The sequence below is a fragment of the Leucoraja erinacea genome, chromosome 42, assembly GCF_028641065.1.
Source record: "Leucoraja erinacea ecotype New England chromosome 42, Leri_hhj_1, whole genome shotgun sequence".
In the NCBI taxonomy this organism is placed as follows: domain Eukaryota; kingdom Metazoa; phylum Chordata; class Chondrichthyes; order Rajiformes; family Rajidae; genus Leucoraja; species Leucoraja erinaceus.
In genome coordinates, this window is record NC_073418.1 from 1,668,353 (window position 1) to 1,688,378 (window position 20,026).

General features: G+C 40.2%; 1 protein-coding gene across 1 annotated transcript in view; it reads left to right on the forward strand.

The window, feature by feature from the left end:
- Window positions 1-20,026, forward strand: part of LOC129714820 (early endosome antigen 1-like) — a 55,558-nt gene that overhangs the window by 781 nt on the left and 34,751 nt on the right. Inside the window, exons 2-18 of the mRNA XM_055664662.1 lie at window positions 254-289; window positions 1,218-1,244; window positions 2,486-2,515; window positions 4,240-4,275; window positions 4,620-4,646; window positions 5,536-5,556; window positions 6,738-6,773; window positions 8,901-8,927; window positions 9,036-9,071; window positions 9,400-9,426; window positions 10,637-10,672; window positions 12,960-12,986; window positions 14,057-14,080; window positions 16,684-16,710; window positions 17,361-17,387; window positions 18,587-18,610; window positions 19,483-19,509. Of these exons, the coding sequence (XP_055520637.1) occupies window positions 5,547-5,556; window positions 6,738-6,773; window positions 8,901-8,927; window positions 9,036-9,071; window positions 9,400-9,426; window positions 10,637-10,672; window positions 12,960-12,986; window positions 14,057-14,080; window positions 16,684-16,710; window positions 17,361-17,387; window positions 18,587-18,610; window positions 19,483-19,509 (328 nt within the window). The 5' untranslated portion in view covers window positions 254-289; window positions 1,218-1,244; window positions 2,486-2,515; ... (1 more) ...; window positions 4,620-4,646; window positions 5,536-5,546. The remainder of the gene's footprint in view (window positions 1-253; window positions 290-1,217; window positions 1,245-2,485; window positions 2,516-4,239; window positions 4,276-4,619; window positions 4,647-5,535; window positions 5,557-6,737; window positions 6,774-8,900; window positions 8,928-9,035; window positions 9,072-9,399; window positions 9,427-10,636; window positions 10,673-12,959; window positions 12,987-14,056; window positions 14,081-16,683; window positions 16,711-17,360; window positions 17,388-18,586; window positions 18,611-19,482; window positions 19,510-20,026) is intronic.

The following is a 20,026-nucleotide window of genomic DNA, read 5'->3' on the forward strand; positions in this document are numbered from 1 at the left end:
CCAAGACACACCGACTTTCAACGCTGTGCCTTTTCGTTTTGACACCGACAGGTGGTGTAAATTGCAGCCCACTTGCAGCTCCCATATATCATCTATCGTATCTGGAATCAAATAAAATATTCAACGATTTCCCAACCTCGAGCAATAACAATCGAAGATAAATTATCCTGCTCTTAGATGCCTGCGAATTAATGCAAGTACATTAACAATTGCAAATATACATGTATATTCGAATTCTGTTTTTGCATTGCAGAAATCTCCGTACTGGACGAAAGCTTAAGTAAAGCAGGTATACTCCACCGAACATTAATTCAAGGAAACTTGTAATTTGCCAGTGACAACGATAATAAGGAAACGATGTTGCGTTCAAAAACATTCGATGTTTTAACTGCCGTAAGCAATACCTCTGCCATGAAAAATGTTAGCACTTCATCTTTCCACCAATTGCAAGATTAACTCTGAAAGTAATTTAAGAAATGCGAAAGCTGGAGATGAACTGCCAAGAGAAGTGGCAGACCAACTCGCTTCCCGAAAAGCCAACAGATAACAACTACTTTTGGAATTTCATCTCGAAGTTTTCATAAGTGGGCTTCATAACAAGCAAATGTATGAAGTATTTCAGGTCAGCCAAGATTGGAGCATCCAATCTCGCTTCAACTACTGAGCACATAATCTTTCCAATAGGATTAACGTTTCATTCTGAACAGAGGCTACAAATAAATGTATATAATTGTCTCCATCTTCATGAAGCGAATTACTGTGGTAAATGAAGGGGCGTTAATTTTGATTGGTAAAAGCTAACTCCAGTATTGTGTTTGGTTTACTCCATTCTGTTTTTAATCGTTGTTTTTGCAACTTGGCACTAATTATCCTATATTATATTATTTCATTGTAATTATCGTTTAGTTTTTAAAACTGTAACATTATAGTTTATTGTAAAGAATTTTGGCAGAAAAAACGCAAAGGACTAGAATGTTTGCATGTTTTGGAAATGCGAACTCAGCCTTAAAGCATCTAGGCACACGGTGCACCCCTAACCTTCTACAGAAGCGCGCTGTTCAAGAGGGTCAAACAAGAACAACGTCTGAAACGGGAAAACGAACATAAATGGCAAATAAGTGTAACAAGCATCGAAATATTCAGTACGATATGGCATTTTTTTATTAGCGAAATAACTCAATTTTGATTGCTCATTTTTAAATACCTATTTATTTCAGAACGCCTGCTGCTGAAGAGAGAAACGGGTACGGTAATTAAATTAGTTATCGTCAATATATTGAGGAAGATCCGTAGTAAAGTGCGGCTAGACCACGCACACATCTATCGATCTATCTATCTATCTATCTATCTATCTATCTATCTATCTATCTATCTATCTATCTATCTATCTATCTATCTATCTATCTATCTATCTATCTATCTATCTATCTATCTATCTATCTATCTATCTATCTATCTGCTACAAATAAATGTATATAATTTTCTCCATCGTCATGAAGCGAATTACTGTGGTAAACGAAGGGGCGTTAATTTTGATTGGTAAAAGCTAACTCCAGTATTGTGATTGGTTTACTCCATTCTGTTTTTAATCGTGTTTTTTTTTGCAACTTGGCACTAATTATCCTATATTATATTATTTCATTGTAATTATCGTTTAGTTTTTAAAACTGTAACATTATAGTTTATTGTAAAGAATCTATCTATCGTCTATCTGTCTGTCTGTCTGGCTGTCTGTCTGTCTGTCTGTCTGTCTGTCTGTCTGTCTGTCTGTCTGTCTGTGTCTGTCCGTCTGTCTAGATATATACATTTATCCATCTATCTATCTATCTATCTATCTATCTATCTATCTATCTATCTATCTATCTATCTATCTATCTATCTATCTATCTATATCTATCTATCTATCTATCTATCTATCTATCTATCTATCCGATTTCGAAAGGATTTTATGAAGAGAACAGATGCTTAATGACTAAAAAGAACAGACATTTAAAGTGGCACTATCACTGGGATGTTACATTATATATAGTTGAGAATACATTTTTAATTGAAACGCTGAAAATCTATGCTTTTGGTTTGTTAAATAATGGCGCACTTTTTTTTTAGAGGTTGATATAAAGATAGACACAAAATGGTGGAGCAATCAGGCAGGATGTATGGAGAAAAGGAGTAGGTGACCTTTCGGATCACAACCCATCTTCAGACTGAGATTCGTGAGAGAGGGAAACTAGAGGTATGAAAAGGTATAGAACAAATCAGAGCCCGCACCGATGACCAAGAAAAGGTGGAGCCCACAATGTGCTATTGTTGGCTGCTTTAAAATGAGCTTTTTTGACCTAATTATTTGGCGTTCCGTATGCATCATTGCTAGCCTATTTCGGCCCCTTTGTGCATTGCATATGTAGCAAATAATAACATTAACAACTTAAATGTATTCACGTAAATATATTTGCGCTAAGATATAACATATTCTATATTCCCTCAGCTGAGAGTGAACTCATTGAGAAGGATGCAGGTGAGGTAACATCTACTCCAGATTCGAATAATTCTCAAGAGATGAAACATTTCAAAGATGGTCAAATCCGCGGGACATATTATGGTGATTAGATGTCAGTATCTTCTGTACTTGACACGATTTAATTCATTTTGCTTGCAACTTCAGTATTCATAGAGTCCTTGTGGCATGCAATCAAATGGCACATGGCGAGGGCGGGACTCAACTGATGTATTAGTTGTGACCTCCGCGCAGTAATCCGGTCCAGTCCACTGTCCCAGGGGTCCGTGCAACTCTACAAATGTATTTCCTTCTCGTTGCTGGTCAGTCGACTTTCGATATAATTGAGGGCACTAATTCCACATCTTCGCATCACGTGGCATTTTTCCATGTTTCCCCTTGTGCTAATTTCGCTTCCGATGTTCGAGATTTGTCGGGCGAAAATAACGCACACGTTCGGCACTCATACGGTATCATTGTTTCATACGATCCCATACCCACACTAAAAAATAGGTGGGCAATCTGCCGTTCACTTTCTGTTATTGCTATAAATAGTTTCAGACTGCCGTTCTCTTTCGGTTATTGCCATAAATAGTGTAGAGTCTTTTACTGGGAAAATGTTGATGGAAAACAGATATAGGGGTTCTAAAGCTCTGAGCAAACTATCAAAATCAGAAGCGACATTGATGTTCTAAGCAACGTTCAATTGTTTGCAAGCGATCTGAATGGCATTTTTCCATGGGCTGGTAGTTGGAAAATGGCTTATTCCACACAACTGCGAGTCAAACTCGGAAAAAGAAGGCTGCAGATGCTGGTTCACACCGAGGATAGACATAAAATGCCCGAGTAACCCCGTGGGACAAGCAGCATCCACGGAGAGAAGCAATGGGTGACGCTTTGGGTCGAGACGCTTCTTCAGTCTGAGGGAAACTGGAGATATAGAAGGGCAAGGTGGGAAAACGACAGATCAAAGCAGATGCAGCTCAAGATGTGGAATGGTTCATTGTGGCTGAGGCGAAACTGGTAACGAGGCATACAAACGGTGAAATTAGTCAGGAGGACAGTGAAACCAGTCGGAGAACCAGCGTGGTCGTGAATGAGATCAAAGGAAAGCAAGCTTTACGTGAAGTTAGATTTCATCCCGATGCGTTGTAAGCTGCCCCAGCGAAATATGAGGCGTTGTTCCTCCAATCTGCGGTAGTCCTCACTCTGACAGTGGAGCAGGCCCAGGGCAGAAAGGTCAGAATGAAAATGGGGGAATTCAAGTGTTTAGCAAACGGAAGATCGCGTAAGCCTTGGCGGTCTGAGCGAAACTGTTCAACGAAACGCCAGCTTTACGTATAATATTCTGCATTAAATGAAATGTTGCTGGAGTTTCCCAAACGTCTCCTGTGTGTTTAAAACACAATACAATGTATATTGCTACTCTGTGTCTGCAGTATCACTATGTCCAGAATGATGTGTGTTTACGGTTTTGAAGGTTCATTGTTGCTTCATATGTTTATGTTCGTCGATATATTAAGAGAATAAGATGAACGGGTGCATGCATTGGAAAATGTATTGAAAATAGGAATATTATGCAGGTCAAAAATAGAAGATATTTGGAAAAAGTTTTGAATTGGCGGAATTAGAACCCCGCTTTTCTCAGTATAAACATTTTCATAAGTTGAATTGAAGAAAATTAATTTAATTGTAAATATTTAGCACGTGCTCTTACGAATGTCATTTTATTTTGTTTTTACCAGCAATCAAGAAACTAAATGTCTTTTTGGAACAAGCAGGTGAAGTCTTCTTTAATACTCTACCGTGCATAGAATAACTGCGCTGAAAAATCAAACTCCCTTTTCTTCCGGCAATTTATTGCCAATCGTTCCCGCTCACCAGTCAAATATATCTTTCTTTTTTAAACATATTATCCTCGGTGCGTTTTTACTGATTATGTTCACCAGAAAAAAAAATAATATTGTCAATATAGAATTTAAGTTCAATTTCGCGTATTTGTATGATAAAATCAAATGCGAAAATCACTCACCATACTTCCTACAAAGCGACTCGTGTAACTAATTTTGCGCATGGCATGTCATTTTATGGCGTTCAGTAATTAACAAATAATTTGCTCTTAAAGAGAAATCACGGAGAGATCAAGACAACGGTAGGTGTTACTGATTACGTTTTTTTTCAATTTAAATGAATTGTTTTCTGATAATCAACCCCCCCGATAAATCATTGCATTGGACACAATTCTCAATCTTACATTCACCGGGTTTCTATGCTTGAGATAATGTTGTAGGATGTTTTTATGTCATTTTCTATATTGTCTTAGCTACACAGGTTATAAATATATCCGCGAAGCGAACATCTTAAAATATGATTTAACCAATCTGGGCATAAGGGTGTACACGTCGTATTTTTGTCCACCAGCTTCGCGTCGTCTTCAACTGAGCTAAATGGTTCGGATTACTTTAAATGAAGTCGTTGATCACCATTATTGCAAGTTGTTTGATGATTTCAATGCCCAGCTTTTCCTCTTTTCTATAACACAGAACGAGGCCATTCAGCCCAATTTCTCACTGCTATTTTACCACTCTCTGGGGCGCTTTCCTGTCTGCAGCAGAGTATCCTGCATACCACACTGAAATGCAATAGGTCAGCAGACTCCCGATGGTCGCCCGGTACAAGGCCACCAGCAGCTTCTTCTTGGTGCTGTGCCTCCTGAGCACTCTTAGGGAGTGGAGTCTCTGCTGTGCTCTCTTGACGGTTGCAGTGGTGGTGGCCGATCAGGAGAGGTCCTCGGATATGATGACTCCTTGGAATTTCTAAGTCGGCACCCTTTCCACACATGCCCCATGTATGCAGAGCGGGCCGGGTCTGCGTCCCGTTTCCTCCTGAAGTCAAGTATTAGCTCCTTTGTCTTTGTTGTGTTCAGTGTCAGGTTAATGTATTCGGAACGTTGTAATATTATCTTACGTAACAAAAGATAAAGACCTCAACAACAAAATAGCTAATAACGTGTTGTTTTACTTAACTTATTTCACGAAAAGAAACAGTAAATATGAAAAGAGGTAACTACATCATTATTATCAACCAAATCTCCTAAACAATGTAATATCAATTTGTTACTCGGGAGTCTATGATTATTATTATGTATCGGTGCTTGTACGAACTGGACGATTCCTTTATTCAAACATATTTTATTGCACGTTTGCTTCGGGTGTTCGTAGTTAGTGTAAGACACCGTTTTTATCTCCGCGTGGTGTAAATAGATTTCCACCATATGAATATTTTGAAACCGGTTCACATCTCTGACTAGCCACACGAAAATGTCCCGGGGTCAGGTCCATAGCCAGCCAGCAAGGTAGAGGGGGCAACGCGCGTGGCGGGACTGTAATATGAGGAAAGATTGAAAAGACTAGGCTTGTATTCACTTGAGTTTAGAAGGATGAGAGGGTATCTTATAGAAACATATAAAATTATAAAAGGACAGGACAAGCTAGATGCAGGAAAAATGGTCCCAATGTTGGGCGAGTACAGAACCAGCGGCCACAGTCTTAGAATGAAGGGGAGGTCGTTTAAGACGGAGGTGAGAAAAACGTTTTCTCCCTGAGAGTTGCGAATTTATGGAATTCCCTGCCACAGAGGGCAGTGGAGGCCAAGTCACTGGATGGATTTAAGAGAGAGTTAGATAGAGCTCTACGGGCTAGTGGAATCAAGGGATATGGGGAGAAGGCAGGCACGGGTTATTGATTGGGAACGATCAGCCATGATCACAATGAATGGCGGTGCTGGCTCGAAGGGCCGAATGACCTCCTCCTGCACCTATTTTCTATGTTTCTATGTTTATATGTATGAGTGTCGCAGGCATCGAAACCAAAAACCAAATTCTCAACTCACTCGGGTATTTTTTGAATTGGTGTTTGTCAAATGTATTTATGCTAATCAAATACATAAAAACTGAAATAAAATTAAACAATTACACACATATAGGGAGAATACGTTACTTTGTGCATTTCTATCTCATGTAAACAATGTAATTGTATGTTACACAAATCAATAAATCAAAAAATTCAATGAACCACCAACAAAATCCCAATTCGTAGATCCATGCTTTGTACAAAACCGTAGGTCAGATACCGATCACATCCGCCTTCTCCATTACAACCGAGTGTGGCTGGATCCAATAATTATACTGTCGAAGTACTACATCAAAGCGTATATACCACAGAATTTTGGCCTTCCTTTCCAGAACTGGAGCAACTAAAAAAAAGGCTCAAGTATTCGGGTGAGAAAGGATTCTTGTTTTCATTTCACTACTGTATATATATTGTAAGTCTCAAAATGCATTTTTTGGTTTCTCGTATTATCCCTTACTGATAAGTTGGTTAACAATTGACCGTTGCTATTAAAATTACACTTCAATGCATTTAATTCACGTGACACGTATGTACTTTTACACTCAATTCCTCTTCGAAGAAACGCAACCAGCCGTTTCATTTCGTACTCATTTGCCGTGGCTGCATATTGGCTCACATTGATTTATATAGAAGGAGGTACGGTTTTGCTGAAAATCAGTGTTTTCTCCCGATCGGTATCAAACCATCTCCCCACGTTCTATCTTTACAACCATTGCATGACTTCATTTTGTTTTACATTCAACTTAACGTCCTCTGAAAATCTAAAAACACCAAATTCTCCCGATAGGTTCAGTCAATTCTGACAGATGTCTCAGTCATGATTTTCATATTATATACATAGAAACATAGAAACATAGAAACATAGAAACATAGAAAATAGGTGCAGTAGTAGACCATTCGGCCCGTCGAGCCTTTGAGATCAACTCTAGTTATTATTTTCCAGGTGCCATGTTACAAATTCCTTAACAATGGATTGTTTCTCCCAGAAAGGTTTCAGGCTAAATATTCTGAATTTCTTAAATTTCTATGCGATGTAGTTGTGTTTGATTCCCTCGAAAATCTGGTCACCACTCAAAATCTACAGAATTTCATGGATGGTTTCAATAACGAAACAGCCAACATGTAACAGGGACTTTGAAAAATACGGTTAAAGAAAGCGGTAAATATCGATGAGGACATGTTCTACTGATAAAATGCAACTTATATGAATGACGCGCCTATAGTAAATCGTCGATCACCTGGACACGTTTCACGGCAAGAAAATCAAAAAGATCACACGGTAAAATAATTTTCCTTCGTCTAATTTGGAAGTTGCTGATCCTTTTTCCTGATCCAATACACAGAGTTCTACATTCATCAGCTGCAAAAACAACTTTCCAGCGTTGGAAATACGACTGCTATTATGTCATGTCACTGAGATGAATACAATTAAATACTCACGTCCCGCGCAGCGGAGGGAAAATGTGAAAATCTTCCAACCAAGTCATGGAATGAACCTGTAGGGTCACAAACAGAAACGATTACCTATTTTTTTTTTCTCATTTACAGTGCAAACATATTATCTATAATTCGTGATCGGATGATGCATGTTAGTTTTTGGCACGTCCGTCTAAGCTATTGCCACGGCGAATCATCTTGTAAAAATAAATGCGGCCGTGGACTTGACCATAGTTGAAGATATAATGGCACATAAAACCTTGGATATGGCCCCACTGCTCGGATTTATATTTACAGATATGAAATACCGCCTGATCAGTCCTACTTACCTGGCAAGGGTCCGGGAATGCAGGGTACCCGATGAAGTGGAAAAAAAAAACCTTGTTCACCTGCGCCCAAATCGTGCAACGCGTTATATCGCTAGAACTGCCGGAGACTGATAGTAGCTATCAGTTAATTTTGTGTGGACAGGAGTTGACTTCAGAGGAATGCCTATGAAAGGACATTATGTAATATCGCCAACATTTATTGAGAACAGTGTTAAAAAGGAATAATATGATATATTCATGAACAAAACGGAACATTAGTTTTCAACCGATAGGCGAAGACAATTAAATCGTGGCTTTTCATTCGAAGACGAGGAAGAAGCGATAACCTGAATTAATAGCATTTGCTGATTTAAAAAAAAAGAAAAGGCTGGCCTGTAAATTGAAGGGCATAATGGTTATTGTACAAGAATAAAATCACGCCATTCACTTTCATAGTTGTGACCATTTATTCCTTTCGTGACGGATGAAGTGTTTTTTTACGCAGCAGACGTCACATTAGAAAAACCATCTTCATGGGTGATGGATATCTTTTATTATCTGCTGATCATCCGTTAAACACATTATGCATTATTTTTAAAAACCTGATGCATTCTGCAGACACACATTGCTTATTCATTTCTAATTTCAATATATGTCTTTGCAAGTTAGGCCATCAGACAATTGTAATTTGGTTGCTCAAGTCGCTAATGGTGGATGATTTATTTTTCGAATATTCCTTCCCTCATTTAGAAGACACTTGCAATGAGAAAGAAAGAGGTATGTGCATTGAGGTGGGGAAAACACATTTATGTGGGTAACTTAAACCATTCATAAAGCAAGGAAAGCAACATACATTGTTTTACATGTTATAATATTATTTAACAGAACTAGCATCTTTGAAGCAAGCTTTGCAAGCGACACGTGAGTAACAACCTTGCATTAAGATGGGAGAAATTTAAATTAGATTAAGCCATACGTCTGTTTTAAACCGGAATGGTTCCCGTTTTGTAAAAAAATAATGCCAATACTGACATTGCTTTGCCTTACTTTTGTTATTCCTTGAATATTCTTAAGTGACATTCAAATATTGCAAAGCTGGAAATGTATAGAATGAACAGTTTATCAAATATATTAATTTATTCAAGGGTTATCGCATGTCCACCTGATTAGGATAGCTTTACCTGTACTCCCATTCACAATGACGAACGACTTTCAAACTGACCATGTGACATGTATTTTTGCACAATAGAAGAAAGCCTAAAACAACGAGATAAAGGTAAAAATGAACACTTAAATCTGACCCACCTTAAAGTTAAAACAATCTATGTATTTCTAAATTTTAACTGTGAATAAATATCGTAATTTCAGATAATCTCGCGCGTTGGATAATCATCGGGATTAAATCTCTGCCTTCTCTTGTGTTTCTCGTGCATATACTTCGCAGAGAGTCACAGAGAGGCGCCTTATTTCAGACTGTATATATCCACCTATCCATTTTTTTAAAATATCTTATTGATTATATTTATATCATGGTATATGGACACACTGATCTGTCCTGTATTCATGCCTGCTAGATTTCATTGTCCTATCTTGGGCACATGACAATAAACTCTCTTGAATCTTGAATCTTGAACCTTGATTGGTGTTTCTATGTTTTGCATTGTCTCAACTCTCAATAACTCAGATAACCATCGGCGGCTGTCAATGAACAATCCATTACGGTTACCGGAACTTCCAGAAGCAGTTTCTAGAATAATAGAACGATATATTAGCTTCAGATTCCGCAGTTTCCTATACCTAGTGTGATATTTCCGATAACTATGATCATAAAATATAAAATATATATATTTAACCGTTATACACTGGCAAGCATTTTCGATCAGTGTACCCAACTTGATATGGCAAATCGCTTTTAATATTCCCGTCGAAAGGCTGCAACCTTGTCGTAGAACTGCTTCGCATTCCAAAATAAAATTTCAAGCCTTTAACATCAACTGATTTCGATTATATTTAAATGTTCGTTCCCATGCTAAAATGTTGGCCGTATCAAGTGAGAGCGCCCCAGGACTATCGAAATGAACACAGATATTTTCACTCTGAATTAACAGCGAGCCATTGTTGGCTAGAAGGGCTCTCCGCTTATAGACCGACATCACTTAAGATTTTTTTCAGATAATTTCCATTTCTAGATTAAACATCTATGTTATTTTAATAGTGAAAGCAACATTATAATAATGGGCAATATATATATATATTTCGCTTGATCTATCTTTTCACATTCCACCATTTTTGAATGTCGCTTTAAAGACACAAAAGTGAAGGTCCTACTACCGAGGGAATAAATGAATGTGTATTCCTTGTTGCATAAGTTGTGATACATCGCCTTTGAAGTAAATAACACTGATGCTTTAAGGAGACCGGATAGGAGAAAAAGCACGATTCTATATGGAAGTGAGTAACATGGGTATATTTAACTCTATTTACAGATGCGCTGAGAACTCGGAGAAATCTTGCTGCGCCAGGTAAGAGCTGCAGCATGGCAATAGGAACAGGCACAAACTGTTGGAATTATTACTTCGTTCTGTTCACTTGCATCGATACGTATTCCAATGGGGTCTGCCTGACAGGCGTCCGCCACGTATTTAACCATGTAACCATATAACCATATAAGAATTACAGCACGGAAACAGGCCATCTCGGCCCTACAAGTCCGTGCCGAACAACTTTTTTTCCCTTAGACCCACCTGCCTGCACTCATACCATAACCCTCCATTCCCTTCTCATCCACATGCCTATCCAATTTATTTTTAAATGATACCAACGAACCTGCCGACACCACTTCCACTGGAAGCTCATTCCATACCGCTACCACTCTCTGAGTAAAGAAGTTCCCCCTCATGTTACCTCTAAACGTCTGTCCCTTAATTCTGAAGTCATGTCCTCTTGTTTGAATCTTCCCTATTCTCAAAGGGAAAAGCTTGTCCACATCAACTCTGGCTATCCCTCTCATCATTTTAAAGACCTCTATCAAGTCCCCCCTTAACCTTCTGCGCTCCAGAGAATAAAGACCTAACTTATTCAACCTATCTCTGTAACTTAGGTGTTGAAACCCAGGCAACATTCTAGTAAATCTCCTCTGTACTCTCTCTATTTTGTTGACATCCTTCCTATAATTGGGCGACCACAATTGTACACAATACTCCAGATTTGGTCTCACCAATGCCTTGTACAATTTTAACATTACATCCCAGGTTCTATACTCAATGCTCTGATTTATAAAGGCTAGCATACCAACAGCTTTCTTTACCACCCTATCTATATGAGATTCCACCTTCAAGGAACTTTGCACGGTTATTCCCAGATCCCTCTGTTCAACTGTATTCTTCAATTCCCTACCATTTACCATGTACGTCCTATTTTGATTTGTCCTGCCAAGGTGTAGCACCTCACATTTATCAGCATTAAACTCCATCTGCCATCTTTCAGCCCATTTTTCCAAATGACCTAAATCACTCTGTAGACTTTGGAAATCCTCTTCATTATCCAAAATCTATTTACATCTATGTTCGTTGATTTTCTTCTGCGGATTATTGTATTGAATTCCAAGGAAATATCGAGGTGAGTGCAGGGAGTTTAAGCAAATGTTCCAGTTCGAGTTCGATGCCCAGCATTATGAATCAGAGATAATCGGAAAAATTGACAGCATACAGCGAAACGAAATGCTAGTTGAAGGCTTGCTGATTGTACATGGAGACAAATGGATGCGGATGATGAGCACAGGGAACCAGTTTTTGTGTAGGGCAGGGCTCGGCATGTAAAAGGCGGAGCATATACGGAGGGGATTATTTGAAATTTGCGATGTATTTTTTTATATATTTTTATTTGAGGCATCCGCATATCATAATCCAAACCAGTACAGACTTTGTTTAACGGTTACATATTAAGTATCCAGGTTTCCAGGGACCCAGTTACCAAAGTAGCTGGGATCCTCCTTTATCGGTTACCTATTAACATTGCCTCTAATTATTTATTTATATTTATAGATAGAAAAAATTAAGAAAGAAAGAAAGAAAGAAAGAAATTAGAAAGATAGAATAAACTATCAATAATACAACTTGGGAGATAGGTCAGTAGGTCAGAGAACATAACTATATCATCTAGTCCTGGGTTCAGGCTTCAGTTCGGCCCCCGTGCCGGTCCGATCTACCCCTTCAAGTAATCTATAAATGGAAACCATATTCTAATGAATAATTCTGGTTTGTCAATTAAGAAATATCTATTTTTTTTCCAAATGTACGGTCTCCGACATCTCCATAATCCACATCTTGATTGTGGGGTTTGTTGGGTTTTTCCAAAATGTTAATATCAATTTTTACCAATTATTATACTGTAATCAAGGAAATGTCTGTGAAATTTGCGAACTTAATGTTCATGCCATTTAAAGATGCTTGGAGAAGCTGGCAGAATGGACTTCCCTTCCCACACGCGTAGCCTATGGTCGAGGCACAGGTGACGAGGAGGCGCACGGTGCTTCACTGGAAAGGTAGTCAAATGTTCGGGTGATAGCAACACAGGCTCGGTAAATGTTTACAGTCGAAAGGCTTGTTGTGTGAAGTGGGGTAACAAGGATAGTCAGTCCAACACCTAGCTGATTCTCAGTTCAGCATTATCCGCAATGACTATTTGACCGCAATGACTATCTCTGCTTGATCGACAAAACAAATGTCTTCCCTTATAAAAAAAATGCTCAACTGCCATATTCGACTTAATTAGAACTGATAATCACTTTTTGTATGTGTTTTATTTTAGCGAATGATGTCCTCCGCATACAATTCAGTAACGTATCAATTGTTCTTATCTTACTTTCTTTTAACGTGCGCTATATTTGATGATAAAAGGAGTCGTTATACATCTGTCAAAATATACACACAGTCGTTGAAAAGAGGGTCCAATATTCAATTTAGTCGAGTGTATGCAACTTTAGATTGGTCTCTGGACGTTATGTATGCTTGGTAAAATGCTACCTCTCTTGTCACCGCACGATGCGTAACTAATCACAGGTAAACACGTGGAAGTTTTTCTTTATCGTTTTCTCTCAGCTCTACGTGTATATTAAAAATGAACGGGCATTCTTCTCTCCATGGCCTGAGTTTAATCATAAATCACACAAAAAAAAAAAATATTCTCTTGAGAATATTGTGATCATTTTGATTATCCGACCATTTTGTGCAATGTTTCACAAGGTCTCGGGTGAAAGCATTCGCCTTTTTTCAACATCAAACTATTTTTAGTTTCTTATATTTCACTTTCCTGTATTGGGAACAACATTTCAATAGAGAAAGTTTTCAAATGTTTAAGCGAAATTTAGTTTTCGAGCACTCCGCGTTTGTAATGAAGGATGTTTTCCCTGGAGAATCCCCAGAAAAGAATACGGTGCTCCTCTCCTATCAGTCTGTCTTTTTAACTCAATGAGTTGCATGGATTCCTTTATCCCGAGAAGAACTCGCAGTATGTTTTAGATGTTCTAGGGACCGCATTGAACTGCGGGACAGCTTGCTACGTGTGGGCGAGAGATGGGTCAAAGCCTGGAAACTCCTAGGTAGATACAGCTGAGAGGGATAATACGCGCAGGAGATGAGCAGCTGCTAAAATAAAGAGCCAAAAATAGAGAATATGGTGGCATTAACGAAGGAGAGGAGTAAAGAATAAAGCCGGAGTGAGGGATATGGATGGAAGGGTATATGAAGGACGGGAAAGAGGGCAATAAAAGCTCGGTCCTTCACCTGTTTAGAACAAGTCATAAATTACACAGTAATTGGGCACTCCGCGCCATCTTACCGTGTATATGGATATTGAATATCCCACAATATACACCATTAGGATTAATTAGATTTGTTTTTTTTCAGTTAACAAAGTCGCTCAAGTCAAAGGTAGTTATTACTGCAAAGATGTATATATTGATTTAAATTTAAAGCACATTGGTGGAAAAAATAAGATTTCTTACATGGGGCGGAGTTGTTTTTTTTTTGGAAATCCATGGCAGATCGTCTATTTTTGTTGTGTTTACCTCATTCAAAAAGAACTAACCTCATGCCTGACCGAGGAGACAATAATTGATATTCACTTTCCTTCGAACGTTACTGCAGGTCAGTTGCTGATCCGGTATCTAATTTCTCCTCCGCAATGCTATTATCTATATTCCCCCCTCCACCCCCCACTCTCTCCTCTCTTTTTCTACATCTCTTCCCATCCCCCCCCCTCCCTTCCCCTAAACCCCCCTCCCTCCACCCACACCTCTACCCCATTCCCTCCCCCACCCTCCCCCCCACCCTCCCTCCCCCCCCCCCCCCCCCCCCCCCCCTCTCCCCCCCTCTCTCTCTCTCTCTCTCTCTCTCTCCCCTCTCTCTCCCCTCCTCCCCTCCATTAGCGAGATGCGGGCGGGGGGGGGGGGGGGGGGGGGGGGGGGGTAGTTAGTGTGTGACGCTGCATGCCGCCTCCCCCCCTTCCCCACAACCGCACTTTGGGGGAACAGACCCGACGGGTCTGTACTTGGTCTAGTTAGTTCTAAAATTGGATATCAAGAAATATTGATTGGCTGAAACGGTTATGTTGTTTTTCGCTACCTTGCAGTCTCAATGCAAACTGGTTTAGTCGGCGTGGACCAATTGGGTGGAAGGGCATGTTTTCATGATGTTTACTGTACGGCTCTAAGTCAATGGTGAAAGGATGTGTATAATTCCATCGATTGATATTAGCCCGATATGCGTATATTTATCAAATAATTATTTCCTACGGCGTTGCACCTGGATCCTTACAAGTTTACGTCAACCATTGAACTTGTAAGCAGACAACACAAAGTGTAGGCTATCTATCTAACCGCATCGCTCTTTCATATTCTGGGCAGGTGACCATGCTCCATCGATTTGATAAAGTCGTTCCTGGCAGAGCGCAAAATGCATCCGTGAGCTCACGATGGCTTACCACAGCAAGAAATAGTAGCGTACACTTCGACAGATCTATGCACAGGAACGGTTTACAAGGCAATGAAAATATGCAGGCAAATAGGACCAGCCATGTATGCCAACTTAGAAACATAGAAACATAGGTGCAGGAGTAGGCCATTCGGCCCTTCGAGCCTGCACCGCCATTCGATATGATCATGGCTGATCATGCAACTCAGTATCCCATCCCTGCCTTCTCTCCATACCCCCTGATCCCTTTAGTCACAAGGGCCACATCTAACTCCCTCTTAAATATAGCCAATGAACTGGCCTCAACTACCTTCTGAGGCAGATAATTCCACAGATTCACCATTCTCTGTGTAAAAAATGATTTTCTCATCTCGGTCCTAAAAGACTTCCCTTTTATCCTTAAACTGTGACCCCTCGTTCTGGACTTGGTCAGCGTGGACGTCGTAGGATGTGGGGCTTGCTTTGGGTCCAGCTTTACCTCGTCCACCTCACTCCCTCTTGTCCCCTATCCCATCAGGCCACGGGTGTGGAAGTGTGAAAACGCACACCTCCAGATTCAGGGACAGTTTCTTCGCAGCTGTAATCGGGCTATTTAACCATACTTTCAACACGGCTCTGAGCTATTATTGACCTCAATTGAGACCCTCGGACCATATTTAATCGGACTTTACGGGAATTTATCTTACACGAAACGTTATTCATTTTATCGTGTAGTTGCACACTGCGGATGCCTCGATTGTAATACTGTATAGTCTTTGCGCTGACTCTTTATCGCGCAACAACAGGCTCTCAATCTGTCTCGGAACAATAAATTCAACTAAACTAAACTAATCCGTCACGTTGTGACACTATGAGGTCTGGCGTACTGCCCAACCCCCACACCGGCCAACATGTCCCAACCTCACTAGTCCCAACTGCCCGCGGTTGGTCCATATCCCTCCAAACCTGCCCTATCCATCCACCTATCTAACTGTGTCTTGAACATTGGGATAGTCCAAGCCTCAGCTACCTCCTTTGGCAGCTTCTTCCATACATCCACCCCCCTACGTGTGAAACATAGAAACATGGAAACATAGACATTAGGTGCAGGATTAGGCCATTCGGCCCTTCGAGCCTGCACCGCCATTCAATATGATCATGGCTGATCATCCAACTCAGTATCCCGTACCTGCCTTCTCTCCATACCCTCTGATCCCCTTGGCCACAAGGGCCACATCTAACTCCCTCTTAAATATAGCCAATGAACTGGCCTCAACAGTGAAAAAGGGTTACTCCTCAGATTCCTAATAAATCTTTTCCCCTACTCCTTAAAACCCTGGCCTCTGGTCTTTAATTCACCAACTCTGGGCAAGAGACTCTGTGCCTCTACCCGATCTATTCCTCTAATGATTTAATCCACCTCTATAAGATATTTGGATTCACCGTACGTCATAATGCAATGTTCTGGATTGATGTCACTCGAGTTGGTAAATTTGACAGCTATTATTTCCTGGACCAATTTTGATTAACTTCAGACAGCAATTTGTTCTGACCTTAATATAAATTGCTTTTGTTTACTTTAGATTTGGAGAAAGTTCGTGGAAATTTAGGTATGCACACATTTATTTAACTGTTTTGTGCCGTTACAACTACTCGTCTTTGACTGCGATTTAAATGTGAGGTCGCAACGGGAGACTGAAAACGAATAATGTATAGAATAATATAATAATCGAATAAGTAATAGTAATTTACCATTTGGGGTGAAAATAAATTACTTTAGGTTTACAGGCGGGGGTCAAGTCCGAAGAAATGTTAAACATGTATGGAAAGGCCACTGAAATGTATTGTGTCCATTGACTAAGACCTTGACTGAGACCACTCCAAACATGTCAATTTCACTTGCAAATTCATATTCAAGTGTTACATTATTAGTAGGTGGAAATGTGTTAATTTATTTCGGCAGAACCGTCGTGTAATCGATGTATCATCTCACTTTCATTTCTACTAATTGCAAAAATGTGTCAGAGAATTCGAGGTGGTGGTTTAAACATTCCCCGCATGTTGTCCTGCAACAACTTGTCCAATACCGGTAAAGCTCGGCAGATAGTCAGGAAACACGAAACGTACTCCACTGAGATCAACAGGCGTTGAAATGCTGTCTGCCTTCACGTACCGGTGAAAAATAATCTATATCCAGGCTTTGGTGGATTTCCGCCTACATTTTATTTCAACGTTCTTCCCCTTGTCTCTGTTGATGCAGAGGACCAGTTGAAAGAAAGATCGAACGGTAGGCGTCGGCGACAGCTACATGCAGTTTTGTTTTATATACTACTACATTTATGTGTTGAAATTAGTGTGTAGTTTACAGTCAAATGCCATGGGACGTGTGTAGGAAAAAGTTTGAAATCTACAAACGTGAAGGTCAGTACCTTCGGAAGACGTTTACAAATGTAAAATGTCGTTTCCTCTTACCGAAGATGTTATCCACAGACCAAAAGATACTTGATTTTACTTTTGCTTGCTGTACAAAATAAGTTACATCACAGCATGCACCGTTATGTCTGCCCTGATATTTAGTGGGATTTGGAACACTGAATATAAAATGTTTCTTATAGAAACTTACAACATTCTTAAGGGGTTGGACAGGCTGGATGCAGGAAGATTGTTCCCGATGTTGGGGAAGTCCAGGACAAGGGGTCACAGCTTAAGGATAAGGGGGACATCCTTTAAAACCGAGATGAGAAGAACTTTTTTCACACAGAGAGTGGTGAATCTCTGGAACTCTCTGCCACAGAGGATAGTTGAGGCCAGTTCATTGGCTATATTTAAGAGGGAGTTAGATGTGGCCCTTGTGGCTAAGGGGATCAGGGGGTATGGAGAGAAGGCAGGTACGGGATACTGAGTTAGATGATCAGCCATGATCATATTGAATGGCGGTGCAGGCTCGAAGGGCCGAATGGCCTACTCCTGCACCTAATTTCTAAGTTTCTATGTTTCTATGTTAAAATTGTGTAACTAAATATGCGATCCTCTCATTGGGACATTTTACTGCCAATCCCAGTTTTGTGGTCCTTATTGGAAAATTGCATTATGACCAACTTAGTTATATTTATCTTCATTTTGCTTAATAATTGAGTCATTTTCGAGTACACCTCTCTCTATTTTAAAGTAGTGTTATGGAACAGATCAATGTTAGAAATATATCTGATCATTACAATATGCAAATATTCAAACGTGACATATTCATCCTTATGTGCCTAACATGCAAACCGACCGTGACAGCGGGATCTTTAAAGATCTCAAAACAAGGACTGGAATCTTGTCAGCAACTGTGATGGGTTGATCCTATTGAATATGTCCATTGCAAGTTTCAGATTGCCCATCCGCTCTTTTCCAAACATCATTTAACTTTCATCTTCAAATTTGGTGAAATTTAATTCCGATGGAATGCAATACAATATTTAAAAACTCAATTTACCTTTCCAGAACTGACCAAGTTTCAAGAAAGAGGTAAATAAATCAGGCCTTTCTAGTATTCGCAGTGCAAATGTAGTGTCCGAATCTGAAAGAAATGTAGTCCAAATTCTGTTTTCAGCATCTACCTAGCACTTACCAAATGGTTTTGAGCGACCTTGCGTCTAACCAGTCGTTTTGGTGAATCTACTATCCCTTTGCTGTTCAGTACGGCACACCAATATTTACACAGTGCCAATGAAGGTCAGGCAACTTTATTTCATGTCCAGATAAATTTATACGAAGCAAAAAATGCACCCGATGGCCTTCGTATCCATCGACAGTGCTAGCCATTCCTGATGGCCTAGTTTTAGTGTTTGAAAGGTGCGAACAGAATACGTTGGATGACGATTTGTATATTCTTTAATCGATGTCACTCACCAGACGCATTATGTATTGGGATTGACCGACTAAATTATTAGGCTGAATTTAGCAAAACTCTTTGGCTGATCTGCTGCCTGGTTTGTTAGGAATCGTTGCAGGTGAACGGGCCTGTCCCACGAGCTTGCGACTGCATGCGGCAAGCGCGACGGAACCAGAAGCGCGGGCCGCGCGGAGGTCGAGTGAGTGACATGAAGTTCGAGCGAAGTCCGCGGGAAGTTCGCGCGTAACGTACGACGTCGAGGCGGCTGCGGGCCGGCAGGCCGTTGCCGCGCGGAATCTTTGAACACGGTCAGTATTTCGGAGCCCCCCGCGATGTCGGGACCAGTTCCGCACAGCTCCATACGGCCCCGGCGATCGAAGTGGGACAGTCCCCGCGAGGCCGTACGGCTCAAGCGACCACGTTAGGTCGCGCTTGCGGCATGGGGTCGCATGCTCGTGGGACAGGCCCTTAACTTACAACGTCTTTTTACTTATTTTGATTACAGAGAATCAAATGTTTGAAAAACAGAGAGGTAAAGCAAGCCAATGTTGTCATTTGTGTATGAACTTGGAATCCCGTCTAATCGCTGAACGTGATAAAAGGCATGGCTCATTGTGCGTACATATTCGAGTACAAACAGGAGAAATAGGAGCAGGAATGCCAAACAGCCAGTCAATACTACTAAGATTTAAGAAGCCGTGAGTACAACAAGTAAACTGTACAACCACTGACCGTGCTTACTTTTCATGCAAATTGTTCATCAAGAATTCATCCACGTACACCGTCACAGTGCGTGTGCTATTGCTTTTTGGGGAAGATTATTTCGGAGATTTGCATGGACAGAAACTGAAAAAATAAATTCGCTTCACTGTTGTCTTTAGTTAGCACAATTGTGTTTTAATGAGGTCAGGGGAGTGTAATTTCTCAAATACGAAATTGGGATTGAAGTAAACAGGATAATAAATCGTTTGATCCAAATATTCTCTGCTAACAAGAGCATCAGCCACCTCTGTTTCGCATGGATGAGTGCTCCAGCTCCTAGCAGAATG